Source organism: Cannabis sativa, chromosome X (genome assembly GCF_029168945.1).
Source record: "Cannabis sativa cultivar Pink pepper isolate KNU-18-1 chromosome X, ASM2916894v1, whole genome shotgun sequence".
In the NCBI taxonomy this organism is placed as follows: Eukaryota; Viridiplantae; Streptophyta; class Magnoliopsida; order Rosales; family Cannabaceae; genus Cannabis; species Cannabis sativa.
In genome coordinates, this window is record NC_083610.1 from 85,095,324 (window position 1) to 85,109,429 (window position 14,106).

At 34.0% G+C, this 14,106-nt stretch overlaps 1 protein-coding gene across 1 annotated transcript; it reads right to left on the minus strand.

The window, feature by feature from the left end:
- Window positions 1–4,425: 4,425 nt before the first annotated feature.
- LOC115702171 (uncharacterized) lies at window positions 4,426–10,663 on the minus strand. The gene is made up of 14 exons (XM_030629626.2): window positions 10,507–10,663; window positions 10,232–10,395; window positions 10,031–10,118; window positions 9,828–9,927; window positions 9,668–9,741; window positions 9,475–9,546; window positions 9,117–9,194; window positions 8,327–8,451; window positions 8,042–8,114; window positions 6,850–6,911; window positions 6,319–6,693; window positions 5,692–5,794; window positions 5,033–5,234; window positions 4,426–4,629 (listed from the first exon to the last, which is right to left on the minus strand). Exons 2-13 carry the CDS (start codon window positions 10,324–10,326, stop codon window positions 5,037–5,039), a joined length of 1,443 nt encoding a protein of 480 aa, XP_030485486.2. The 5' UTR covers window positions 10,327–10,395; window positions 10,507–10,663; the 3' UTR covers window positions 4,426–4,629; window positions 5,033–5,036.
- Between the last annotated feature and the right edge of the window lie 3,443 nt (window positions 10,664–14,106).

Here is a 14,106-nt window from a genome sequence, read left to right on the forward strand (position 1 = left end):
AAAAAGTGATGAAATTCTGTATTATTTCGGAATTAAAAAAAAAAAAGAAAAATAGAAAAACAGAAAAGGTTTACTAAACTAAAGCCACCCATGTGATCACTGCTTTGTTACGTTAATTAATGGGAAGTATAAAAGTGCTTTACGTAATTATGATCGCACCACAAACTCAACACTCCTCAATAATATATTCTTTCATTTATTATTATTATTATTATTATAGTCATTTAGAAAAACAAAAAAATGTTGATATTATTATAAAATACCGCATGGTAATTAACAAGAGAAGAGATAAGTGTTAATTAACCTCCTATTACAATTTTTTAGTCAATCTCCACATCCGAAATCACATGCCGAAATATTTGTTTTTAAATTTTTTTTCATAGGTATTTGTTATAGTTACAGTATCATCCTAGTAAATTTTTTAAAAATTCTGAATAGTTTACAGTACCGAAAACAGAGTTCCTGATATTTCAATTTACCACGCGCGTTCAAAGAACTTCAAACGTATTTTCGACACGGTAAACTATTTGAAATTTTTCAAAAATTTACAGGGATGATGTTGTAAGCATAACGAACACCCTCGTGAAAAAAAATTTGAAAAAAAAATATTCCGACATATATTTTCGAGTGTAGAAATTGACTAAGAAGTTATAACAGAAGGTTGACGGTAACACTCCTCCTAACAAAAAAAATTATAATTTGTTTATTCTGTCACTATATATTTTTCTTTATTAAACGACAGTAAAGATAAATAATTGCGAAGCTTCTCTCCTGTTTTTTTTTATATGATCACCAATAAATACATATATATTATATATTTATATATAATATAAGGACAGTAGAAAACTGGAACAAATTATCCACGTTTATAGTTTTAAGAAAGATTCTGTAGCTAAGAAACAAAAGGTAAGGAAGAGGGTTTCGAAAATGAAAAAAAAAAAACATGTGGAAGAACTTTCGGCAAAGTTTTTTGAAAAAGTAAAGCATGTATAATTAGAAGACAAAATGAAATAAATTAGGAGTCCATGGAAAAAAAAAACATATTCCAACGCTATTGATATGGAAAATTCTCTAATCTCCACAAATTAAAATTAGATATCAATCATCATCACCATCAAGAATTTATATTTAATTTATAAATAATTTTCATTCTCGATCTATGATTAAAGAAGATTCACGAGATTAGTTGGGAAGAATGAAATTATAGGAATATAAATAAGAATAAGAATAGAAATAAGAATGGAATGAAATAAAATTTAAAATGCACTAAAAAATTAATAAAAATTATTAATTTTTTTTCATGTTGCATTAGAATATGTAGAGATTAAAGAAAGGAAAGAAAAAAATGAATATCTCTTACTGATTAAAGAAGATGAATACATAGTTTATATATAGAGCTATATTGAGTTCAAACCAGAAAGATAACAAAATAACTAATTTTAACAAAAAATACTAACTGTACATAACTCCTAACCAACTCTAACTATAAGGTGCCAGCTTAGCTGGATTTGTGTTCTCAACAGCCCTCTTCAAACTTAGTGTGGTTGAGCAAGCCACACTAACTTTGTCTCTCAAAAAAGGAAACTTGGAGTTGAAAATTGGTTTTGTGAGTGAATCAACTAATTGATGGTCAGCAAGAACATGGTGAACAGAGTTTTCTTTCTTGAGCTTACCTGTAACAAAATAGAGATCAATTTCAATATGTTTAGTTCTGGCATGGAGCATTGGGTTGGCTGCAAGCATTATGGTGTTGAGATTGTCACACCAAGACAACCGGAGGAGTGGAAACTGGGATGTGAAATTCTGAAAAGAGGGACTGAAGCAAGCTTAATTCAGTCACAACAGAGGCAAGACTTCAAAACTTAGCTTCAGTGGAGGAGCGAGAGATAGTGTATTATTTCTTTGACTACCAATTGATCAAGTTATCATCACACCAAAAAATACAGAAACATGTAATGGACCTCTGATCATTCGGATCTGCGGCCCAGTCTGCATCACAATAAGCTTCCAAGTTGAAGTGAATTTCCTTTTTTAGGTGTAAACTGTAGTCTAGAGACCCTGTGAGATATCTTAGTATCCTTTTGACATCAACAAGGTGAGATTGCAGTGGGTTGTGCATAAACTGACAAACCTTGTTACACTGAAGGCAATGTTAGGTCTAGTAATAGTTGCATATTGGAGAGCACCAACGATAGACCTGTAGGCAGAAGGATCTAAGACAGGATCATTGCCTTAGTTTGAAAGCATAAGGCCATTGTTCATGGTGATGATGTGTTTTCACTCCCTGCATCCCAGCTTTGCACAGAGATCTTGAATGTACTTTCGTTGAGAAAGAATGATACCATCAGCAATAGGAACCACTTGAATTCTCAAGAAATAATCCACTGTACCCAAATCTTTCAAAGCAAATTTAGTACAGAGAGATGAGATTAAAGCAGGAACTTGTGAGCTATCACTTTCTGTGATTAAAATATCATCAACATATGCTAAAATATAGATGTAGGATTGAGAGGATATTTTGATAAACAGGGAGTGATTTGTTTTAGCTAAAGTAAACCCAAAGCTTGTTAAGGTAGAAGATAATTTTTCAAACCATGCTTGAGAAGCTTGTTTGAGGCCATATAATGTCTTGTGAAGCTTGTTGACTTTGTCAGGCTCATTTGAATCAATGAAACCAGAAGGTTGGGCCATATAAATTTCTTCTTGAAAGTCACCATTGAGAAAGGTATTGTTGACATGAAGTTGTCTAACAATCCATCCTTTTGTAACAGCAAAAGTTAGAATCACTCTAATTGTTATTGGCTTGACTACAGGGCTGAAAGTTTTATTGAAATCAAACCTAGCTTGTTGGTGGACGCCCTTAGCAACAAGTCTGGCTTTGAAAGTAGTGATAGTACCATTTGTATTTTCTTTAATTCTATAAATCCACTTGCAGCCTATTAGGGTTCTGTTTGGTGGAAGTTTAACCAAAGTCCAAGTCTTGTTCTTCTTTAGAGCTATGTTTTCTGTTTGCATAGCAACAAACCACTTGCGATCTTGCAAAGCCATGTTTGAGAGAGGGTGGACTGAGGGCTGCCATAAGCACCGTAGGTTTTTTGATGCGAGACTTGGCTCTGGTTTTCATTGGATGTTGATTGTTCAGTGTTACTGTTGGTGTAGTAGGAGCTACAGAGCCAAATTGACACTGAGATGCTCTAGCAACAATATCAGTCGAAGTAGATGAAGCTGGTTGAGTGATGATTGGAGCAAAAGCATCATTGTGGCATCTGTTGGATGAGGTAGGAAGAGAACCTGCAAGTAAATCATTAGTAACATAGGAATAATAGATGGATCTGCATGTGTGGTAACAGTTGGTTCAGTGTCAGATTGTGATGAAACACGTGGTGTAACATGTTGTGTTGGGATAAGGTCTGGTGAGACCAGTGGAGGAGATGGAATATGCACAACAGGTGGAACAACAGTTTTTGGAGGTGATACAGAAGATGAGGAAGGTGGAGAGGAGGGATTTTGAGAAGAAAGAAAGATATTCTCATCAAAGAGTACATCCCTGAAAATGTACATTCTGCATTTTTGGAAAGGCACTTATAAGTTATAGCCGTTGTGATAGAGATTATACCCAATAAAAGTGTAAGGTTGGGACCTGTACTGAAATTTTACTTTGTTGTAAGGTCTCAAGTTGAGATAACAATTATTTTTAAGAGTACTAATAGAAATAAGTAACAAAAATTTAGTTTTATAAATTTTTATTAAATTTAAAATTTAATTACTTTTATCTTAATAAAGTATAAAAGAAACTACAAGGTTGCTTTTTATTTTAGTTATTTTTTGTGATAAAAAATAATATGCTTATTACATGTCAAAATAATTTCCTTGAAATATACATCATGATACTATTTTCCAACCAAAATAGTTAATAGAGTTAATAGTGTAATCAGAATTTTTTTTAAAAATAATAGAATTGATTGAGAAAAAGAGAGGAAGAGAGAAAATTAATAAAAAAAAATTATAGAAACTTAGGTCACAGTTGGGAAAAAAAAAAGAAAAGGACAAATAGAACGAGAAAAAGAATAAAAGGAAAGAAAGAATATGCTCAATTAATTTTATCATAGTTATATTTTAGATTTAATGTGTTTTCACTATGCAAATTTATACTTAAAAGATATTTTGTAATAGACAGATCTTTAAGCTAATTTTTTAGCTTATCTCCTTCATTGTTTCCAAGAGATTGTGAAATACAAAATAATAAAGCTATTTTTTAACTTTCCAAAACATCTTAAATCAGCTCATTTCGAGTGTGAACGGGAAAGGAAAGTGGAAGTATTTTACCATATCTCTAATAATAAGTATTGCTATTATAGTCCACATTTTTTTTTCACATTTCACCGAGCCCACATCTATTTTCTGATTTGAATTAAGAATAATAAGTAACCCTGAACATACAAAATATATTATAATTTAACAATATGAATATATTATAAATATAACAATATGAAGTTACTTTCTATACACAAGACATCTAAATGTTTTCTATTTACAATCAAATAAGTCTTCAAACATGCCACAAAAGTTTATATAACTTAGTCTTCCACTCAGCCTTGGTTTCAGTTTGGTGTCTTTCTTCTTACCAATCTGTAGAAAGGAAAGCATAAGGATATGTTGGTAGCCAGATGGTGAAGATATGACAAAGTGAAAAACACACAAGAATATTAAGAAGACAAAAACAGGCTAGAATATTAAGTTGCAGCATAGAACTACATTCCTAAATAACCTGGTACCAAATTCTCAAGATTGGTATAAGACACCATAGATATGGTACCATAAATGTTTTATTTTGATTTGAATTCGGCTATTCACAATGTATGAGAGAGGGTTCCCCAATCCCCACTAAGAATCCTTAGCTGAAAGGTTAAGGGACCAAATCACAATTTGGTGAGTTCGTAGGTTAATGAGAAAATCTCATCTCTAGTTCTCAATGAAATAATTCACATTCTTACTTTACTTGCAATAAGTGTCAAAAAAAAAATACACATACCAAATTATCTCTTATTAGCGTCAATGAACATGGCTCGAGTCCAGTGCTCAACATCCTCAAAATCTGATGGAGGAGGAGGAAAAGTTGCATGCTCTACGAGATCCCATCCTTCAAATAAGCTTTCATTCTTTCCAGCCTCGGACAACTCCGTGGCATAAAGAAAGCTGGTGGCAGGATTAGGAAGGTTATTTTCACAAATGATCTGCAAGCATGGAATTTTTTTCTTTTTTAGACGATCAAGTTTTGTATTCTCACACCCAAAATACAGAAGAGCGTGATGTTTCTCATTTCCCTAACGTTGTAAAAATTCATAATCAAAAAAATCTGACTCAAAACCCAAGAACATGCGCACAGTACAAAACTGATACAGAGGACTTAAAATACTTCACTGCCTCGTTAGATTTTGGACAGTAACAGAAGTAGGCCTATTTGCTGTTCTTTTAAAGATCACCTTGTTGATAAACAATCAATTTTACATGATAAAACTTCATTGATCAGATTCTTGGGAGGGTACCCAAAAAATTACTACCAAAGAGGAAAGAATACCCAATGCAGGAAAACAAAGCATAGAAAGAATGAAATATTATGATAATTTGAAAGTAAATAGAATTAGACATGAAGAGGAAAAAAAGTATTAGAAATGGAAGCAAGCTCTGTACCGTGGATGTCATTGCATGTGCACTGTCCAGTATCGAGGCAGATGAAAAAGCAGAATTCACATTCCATACAGATTTATTTAGTTGTTGAACTTGCTTATTGGACCTGAAAATTCCAAAGAAAGATTGCTTTAAGATGAAAAATAGAATCTGATCAACTGTCTCTCTATAATTCTTTAACTAGCAACCTAAAATTAAGATGGTATCTAGGAAATGGCATGGAAATAAAACGTTAAAAAGTAATCAAAACCCGTTGTAAGACTTTTTATGGAACTGGCTCCTTGCCTAACCCTACAATATTTGGGGACCAAGAAATTAGTAATTTCTATGAGCTTACTCAGGAGGAACTTGAACCTCATACTTTGTGAGAGCACACCACATGTCTCACCGTTCGAGCTATCATCCTTGGGTCAAACCTAAAATTCTAAACTTGAGAGGCTAGGATAAGGAAATTTCTCTACAAAATTAAATTTGCCTAAACCCAGAGCAACAAGGATTGTGTATCCCTCCCTCACAATAATATACAGGCATAGAGAAGGCAAATAAAATATGGAAAAGAGAAAAAAAAAAACAAATGATGATGATGATGTTCCGACAGCATTCAAATTAAGATATTTGTGTGTAATGTACCTCGAACAAGCTAACTTTATGGAGCAAACAGAACGGAGTTCCTTAGATGAAGATAATGTAGCTAATAACTTTCCAAATGCCTCAAAAGTGGATGCCTCCGATGGGACATCCAGACCCAATGAATTATAGCAATATGTTGTTAAGCATGCCACGCTTTTCTTGAGAAGTGCTATGCCCTTCTGCAAGTCCTTGTGAGTCTCAACAGAATGTGGAGATGCAGAAGAATAGTTAAAGCTTCCTGAAGAATCTAGGCGGGCCTTCCTCTCCGATTGTATTGAAGTTACACCAAAATTACTTGAGCTTCTATCTGACCATGAATTTTCTCCAGTAGTGGTGCAATAGTTTTGACGCGGGATAAATAGGGGATATTCATAACTGCATAACACTAAATTAATTTAGTCCAGTAATCTGAGAAACCCAAGTGCTCCATGCTATGAAACAATTTCATTACTGCATAACACTAAGTTAATTTAGTCCAACAATCTGAGAAAGCCAAGTGCTCCATGCTATATAGCAATTACAATCACATACCTTCGTGAAGAAGGACGTGCATTCCAATAAGAATCTCTTTGCCAAATCCGAGAGCAAGAACCCTGAGAAACAGTATATAAATTTAACACAAAGAAAATCCATACATGAATATTTGATGGCATTGAAGAACCTTCAGATGTTTGTTTAAGAAAAAGCTCTAAAAGTTATGCATACCAAGTTATTGGTTAAACTCCAACACAAGTTATGAAGGCTAGAGAGAATATATATATCTATATATAATTATTTAAGATTAAGAAGCATTTTTGGGTAGGAATTATTTTTAAATTACTATTTATAGGTACTTTTAGTATTTTTGGTACTCAGATAAATTACAACTTCATTTTTTTTACATGACGGTGTATAATGTATTTATAGGGACTTCTCACAAATTGTTAGGAAAATAGGATTCACACAACTTTTTGCATGCGTGCTTGTTCCGATATTTATAAGCACACACAACAAGTTGTTTTAATACTAATTTCGATATCTTTATTTATCCGGAATTTCCTAAAAATTTGTAGGAGGTCAACTGTAGCTACATTATACCGTTATGTAAAAAAATGGAGTTACAACTTGTACATGTACCAATAACACCAAAAGTACCTACATGTAATGATAAAAACAACCACTATGATAGTGGGCCCATTATTTTAAGAGGATAGGAGACTTCAATGAATAGTAACTTATTAAGTTTCTTCAACACTTTTCGAAAGGCAAGAATAAGATCATAGTTGCTTGTTGTATCAAATATAATCAGTTAGTACAAAACTGGAAATCATTGACAGAAAAATATGCACATGATCAACCTCATTATGCTGTGCAATTAATCTCAACCATGGATATTTTTAAGTGGAGACTACATCATATTTAATTGTATAGTTGAAATTAATAGCACATCATAGTGTGTAATGAGTGTGTAATTGAGAGTATCTATCAATACTCGATAGCATAATATATATATTGAACTCATACAATATGTCGGATGTATTTCCATACGAAAACAACAACCAAACATTCAAAACAATAACATGACACAACCAAGAATTATGGATAGTCAAATGCAAAAGAATCACATCATTACTCCCAAAGCCCACATTAAGTTCATCAATGGTAAAACTCAACACTAAAGAAATCAAATTATTGTCTTGTCATTTCTCTTCATAAAAAACATGGAGAATCCAGCATAGCTTACCGCAAAACCTGAATTATGAAGAGATGGAGCAGCCAAGATTTGAACAACAAGATTAAGGAGTTGCACCATATATCTGTTACCCAACCGTGGTCAGCAATAAATAGAGTCAGACACATGAATAACAAAACTAGCATAGTGCATAATAGCATTATTTAGTAACTTAAAAGTGAAGGAATCGCAGAAGGAAAACACGAAAAATTGCAAGTTGTCTAGTGGAAGGATGACAGATAGTAGACATAGGCAACAAACAATATAGTAATAGCCTAATAGAGAATAAAGGAATACCCCAATGAGGCAGCAAGTTCTTCTGATGGAACAGAGTGTGGATCGAGCCCTTTCGGTAACCGTGAATTGCAAATCTGATCATATTGTTCACTTGACTCATTTATCTTCTCTCCATTCATAATCACCTAAACAACAAATGAGTAACCTTATATTTCAGAAAATATCAGTGTCTGTAAAAACTTAACTCTAATGCAGCCTTGCAAAGGCACTCCAAACTATAGATTGAACTAGAAAATAATAACATACTAAAACTGTAATGTTACATGTCATGCTACCTATGTTTCTGTAATTTTACCATGAACCAGTCTAATCGATCCAGTCTTTAAGATCTAATAGCAACTCTACTTCGAAATAACTACGATTAGTGTAGGCACTTTTATAGTAACAGGTGAGTTCAGACCAAACCATGCAGCTAAGTGTCTTAGAAGAGAGAGGGGAAAACAAAGATTACTTATTTTAAGGAAAGTGGCTAGAACTATCAAAAGCTAACCTACATAAGTTGAAAACTAAAGGATTCAACTTTTAAGAGAGATATAATCTTTTCTTTCCAATAAATTTAAATGATAATCAAGTTAATCACAATAGTTCTCTCCTACCCAGCAAACAAAAATAATATATATATACATCAATATATATAAATTTATACACAGAAACTATAAGCCGTATAATCCTTCCAGCGAACATAAATAAATACACAAAACAGAAACTTAGTCCTACACAGGGATATATGTATACACACAAATGTAGCTTGTACTAATATCAAGATAAATCCATCATCAGAAGTGCTTACACGGCGTTGAGGAAACAATTTGCATATTTGTTTTATAACCACAGACTGCTTATGAAGACGTTCAGAAGTAATTGCCATCTGCATTAAAAAAAATTAAAATAGAAAATTTGTGTAGGACACTAGAAGAATTTCAAATACCAACGTACAAATGTGGCAGAAGTTTGACTTTCAAACAAAATGAACACTGAACTGAACAACTATATTAACAAACAAAATTACAAGCAAGTTAAGCTTCAAAAGTTCCTATAAGATTAGCATATAGTGTCCTTCCTTCCCAGGTAATTCTTCTTTTGGTTTTTTGTCTTTTATAAGAAAAACTGAAAAAGAACATCATAAAAGTTAGCAATAGAATATTTACATGCCCCAAGGTCTGAGTGCAAATAAAATTAGGATAGAACTTCTCCAGCTGTTCCACGCGGTTGTTCTCCAACTGCAAAGAGGAAAACGATGCACATAGCTTAGCAAAAAATGGTAGCTTTACTCCCTTTATCCCATAAGGAGATTGATTAAACAATAATTACAAGCATTAAACAGAAAAAGGTCCTTGATACCATGGAAAGAGATGACTCAAGTACTCCAGACTTTACTTTAAGATCATAACGAATCTTCTCAGCCCTAGCCTTCCCTATAAAAAAATAGAAGTTGTTCTGAAGTGACAATATCGGTAAAACTAAAATGTATTAAAGTAGAGCTGTGAATGCCGACCGTTACCTTGCACGAGTTGTTCCTTAGAACGGCGGAGCTTCTCCTTTAAATTCGCAATTTTTTCTTTTTGAGACACTCTCCAATTCACTTGATCATCTGCTTTCCCCTGTTGAACCCACCATATATATATACAGATTTTATATGAGCTAAATTTCAGCTCTTGATTCTAATTATATTTATTTATTTATATCAGAAAGATTGAAGCAAACCTTTGCTAGAAGAACTTGTTCCAATCGAGAAAATAACGAATCGCGACGACTCTTGGAAGCTCTTAAAATATTGTAGTGATCAGCTAATCTGGTTGACACAACATTGATTTGGATGCAAATTATATTCAAAATAAATAACTCCAAAAAAAAAATCATAAATTTGTGAAGTATAAGAGAAGAAGATGATGATGATGATCATACCTATAATTTACACAATTGACACAAATAGAAGCGAGATTGCAATTCTCGCAAATGGCACAACAATTGGTTTTCCGGATCATTGTCGTACTTCTCATCCAATCCTTTATTTTGATTAATTTAATTTAAGTTTTTATTCATTCATTCCCCTTTTTCTTTGCCTTTTCCTGAGAAAATCAAATTTCAAACTCATCAAGGGGAAATGAAACTCAGAAAAAAGGAAAACCTAAGATGAGATTTTGAATTTGAACAAACAATTATGAGAGTTAAGTACTCACATGAGATGAAGGAGTAATTGGAAGGAGAGTTGGAATTTGCTTGGCCGAACAGAAGAGATAACTTGAGAAAGCATATAAGTTTATAAAGCTACGCCACTCACATGTTTTGAGTTTCGTTCCTTTGCTTCTTCCTTTGTTGTTTTTGGCTCTCCCCTCTTACAAATATAATATAATAAACGGTAAATACCATTTTAGACGTTGTGTTTTACAAAAGTTACCGATTGTACCTTGTGTTTTGTTAAATGATAAAATAGATTCTATATTTTTTAAAATGGTAAAAATAGTACCTTGAGTTTAATTTTTGATAATTTTTTTAATATAACCAACTTGAAGACAATTCTCACAAAAAATGTAAACAGTTTTGCCATAGCACTTTTAGATCGGATTATAATTTAATTTTTTTTTTGACAAAAAATCAATTCAGGGTCCTATTTGTACCATTTTAGAAAATAAAGGGTCTATTTTATCATTTAATAAAACAGAGGGTCCAATTAATAACTTTTATAAAACACATGGTTCAAAATGGTATTTACCCTATAGCAAACACAAAAATGAAATTACATTTTACCAAATGGCAATTGGCAACGATGCCATAATTATAAGGATTACTTTGGTATTTTGGATTGGATTAATTTTGGTTAAACTGAATTATTAATTGGAAATTTATACATTTTTGGTAAAAAAATTTATATGTTTAAATATTTTTTATATATATTTTTATAGTGTTTTATAAAAATAACACAGAAATAACATAAAAAAATTACATTGAAGAATAGTAAAACAATATCTAAATAACATAAAAGTAATATACAAATGTTAACTCCCAAAAATTATTAAGTGTAATTTTTGAAGATCTATAAATTAGTGAGAGGAAAAATCCAAAATATACTTTACAACAAAAGAAGATGTCAACTATCATGGCGGGACACCACACAAGAGGGGGAGCCAACATGAGGAAGGGCCAAGGCACGGGTTGAGCTCCCTGCGTGAGGAGCTTCCCGCTCCGCTCTCTCTCCCCACTCCTCTTTCTCTCTATTCCACTCTCTCTCTCCCTTGATCACTTACTCACTTACTCCCCTTAGTCACCACTCTCTCTCTCTCTTGCTCCCTTACTCACTCACTCCCCTTAGTCACCACCTAATACACCCTCATCTATACAAATGAGCAAGAACACTTAGAGTATATATGTTACATTGGAGTAACTCCGAAAGGGATGAGGAGGAAGTTCTTATTAAGTTTGAACAACAAGTCTCACTTCTCATAGACCCATTAGTACTTAAGTGTTATACATGCATCATGAGCGTAAGCTATAAAGAGAGGAACGTTATTGCAACGTACAACAAAAGATGGAGTCGTTAAAGCATGCACGCCTCTGAGGAAGTAGAGGTTGTACAACAAGCACAAGTAGTGGAGACCCAATAACTATTTGTCTCACTCAGAGTATCAACTGACACCCAACAACTATCTCACCACTACCCATCTGACGTGTTGATCTTCATGGTATAAAAGTAATTTTGTCCCCCAACTTTTGGGACCACTTGTATTTTGGAGCCATTAGAGCTCCCTATAAATACCTCTCTCTTCCACTGAATAAAGGGTTGGAAAATAATCATTTGTAAGTGAATTTATAGATTCAATACAACACTATTTTTCTCCATTAATGTTTTGAGTTCCTCTTAAGCTTTTCATCTTCACCCTTTTGCATTTAATTTTCTATCTAAAGTTTAGATGACAAGGTTTTTCCATCAACAGACTAGCATCATTTGTGGGAACGACAAGCTCTAGCTACGATAATTCCTAAACCATTCACCATCCTTTTCGAGATGTCAAGACATTCCCATCGTCTCCAAGAAAATGGAGTTCACTCAGATGAAAACCAGCTAGCCACCATCGTAAGAGGACATCAACTCCTGTCGTCAGAGAGGGCTAAAGGAAGAATAACCAAAGTGTGGAACACTAAGCAAACACTCAAAGAGGCCCTCCAGCACTACGTGACTTGATAACGACATTGATGGCCAACCCCATCGATAGAAGTATTCAACTACTGAGAAAGCCATCTCTGGTATGGTGCCTTCCACCATCTGTGCCATCAAACCCTGACCCTTTAAAGCGTGGACCTAAAAAGGAAAAGCATGTGTGCTCGATGAGTCCAAGCTCTCGAGCTCACTATTATGAAGAAGAAGTAAGCGACCTCTTCCAAAAGGACAAGAGGCTAGAAACTACTGTAGCTGGTATGCTAAAAGTGTTGAAAGATATACTCAAAGGCAAAACCTAAGCCTCACATTTCTGTCACAAAAGCCACCAAATGGGAAACGAGATCTCAACTGGCCGATGCTAGCAAAGGTGATTCCATGCCATCCACTAATAGCACCCCAAGAGATGAACATGGAAGGAACCTATCCTGAGACAAGAGCCCAACGAACCAGTTAAAATAACTCGAGCCTATCCACCATAAGGAGATTTCACTGAGGGAAACACCCATAACCTAAGGAAGAGACTTCACCCAAGAGGTCTTATACTGAGGGCACCTCGCCTAGGGCTCCTCCCCAAGAGCAATGCCTAGTAAAAACCATACAAAAAACCCAAGTTCCACTTGCTAACCCCCGAGAGAGGATGAGAAAGGATGGAGTTGGAGGCAGAAATGCAAGAGCTATGTCAAAAGATAGTTATTGCCACGCAGGGGAGACTTGAATGATGATGAGTAGTTTGATGATGAATCCCTTCTCTCGAGGGATATTCAAATGAAACCACTTCCACTGAACTTCGAGGAGCTAAAGATGACACCATATGATGGTACCATTGACCCAAAGTACCATCTTGGTGCATTTAATGAGCTAATGAAGATGAAAAAGGTGTCATGTAAGGCAAGGTGTCAATATTTCATGATCACATTAAAAGGAGCCGCCTATAAATGGTTCGCATGGCCAAGACCGAGGATGATCACATCTTGGAAGCAACTTTCAAACGAATTCTTCTAACAACATTAGGCTGCATGTGATAACATTATGCCTATCACAAGTATCACCAATGTGAAGCAAAGGGGCAAGAAAGTTTATAAAGCTACATTCAGGGCTTCAACATCGAAGTTACCAAAGTAGGAAAAGTGTCCAAAGATGAGCTTAAGTTCACTATAGCCGCAGGGGTGCACCCTGGAGGTGGGCTATGGGAAAATATGTTAAAAAGAGAGTTGGATGGCTTAGACAATTTCTACAAAAAGAGCGGAGAAATACTTCCGCGTGGATGAAGGAAACCTTCACATGTAACTCCCACCCCATTGTAAAAGCCTCTTACCACAAGTCGAAACCTTCACATGAACTGGTTGTCCCCAAAATAATATCCTGAGCAGATGTTTTCTCAAAATAAAATTTAATAATAACCTGATCTAGAGGTGTTATGATAAGGCTATGTATATTTTCTATATTTGTTCGTTTTAGAATTTATTTTCAAATTAGTAATATTAAAAATAAAATTATCGAAATCGAGCTCATGGTATTGTTTTGTACCATTTTTAAAAATATAAGGTCCAATTTATCACTTAAAACAAATAAAAAGTTCATTCGGTAATTTTTACAAAATATAACATCTAAAATAGTATTAACT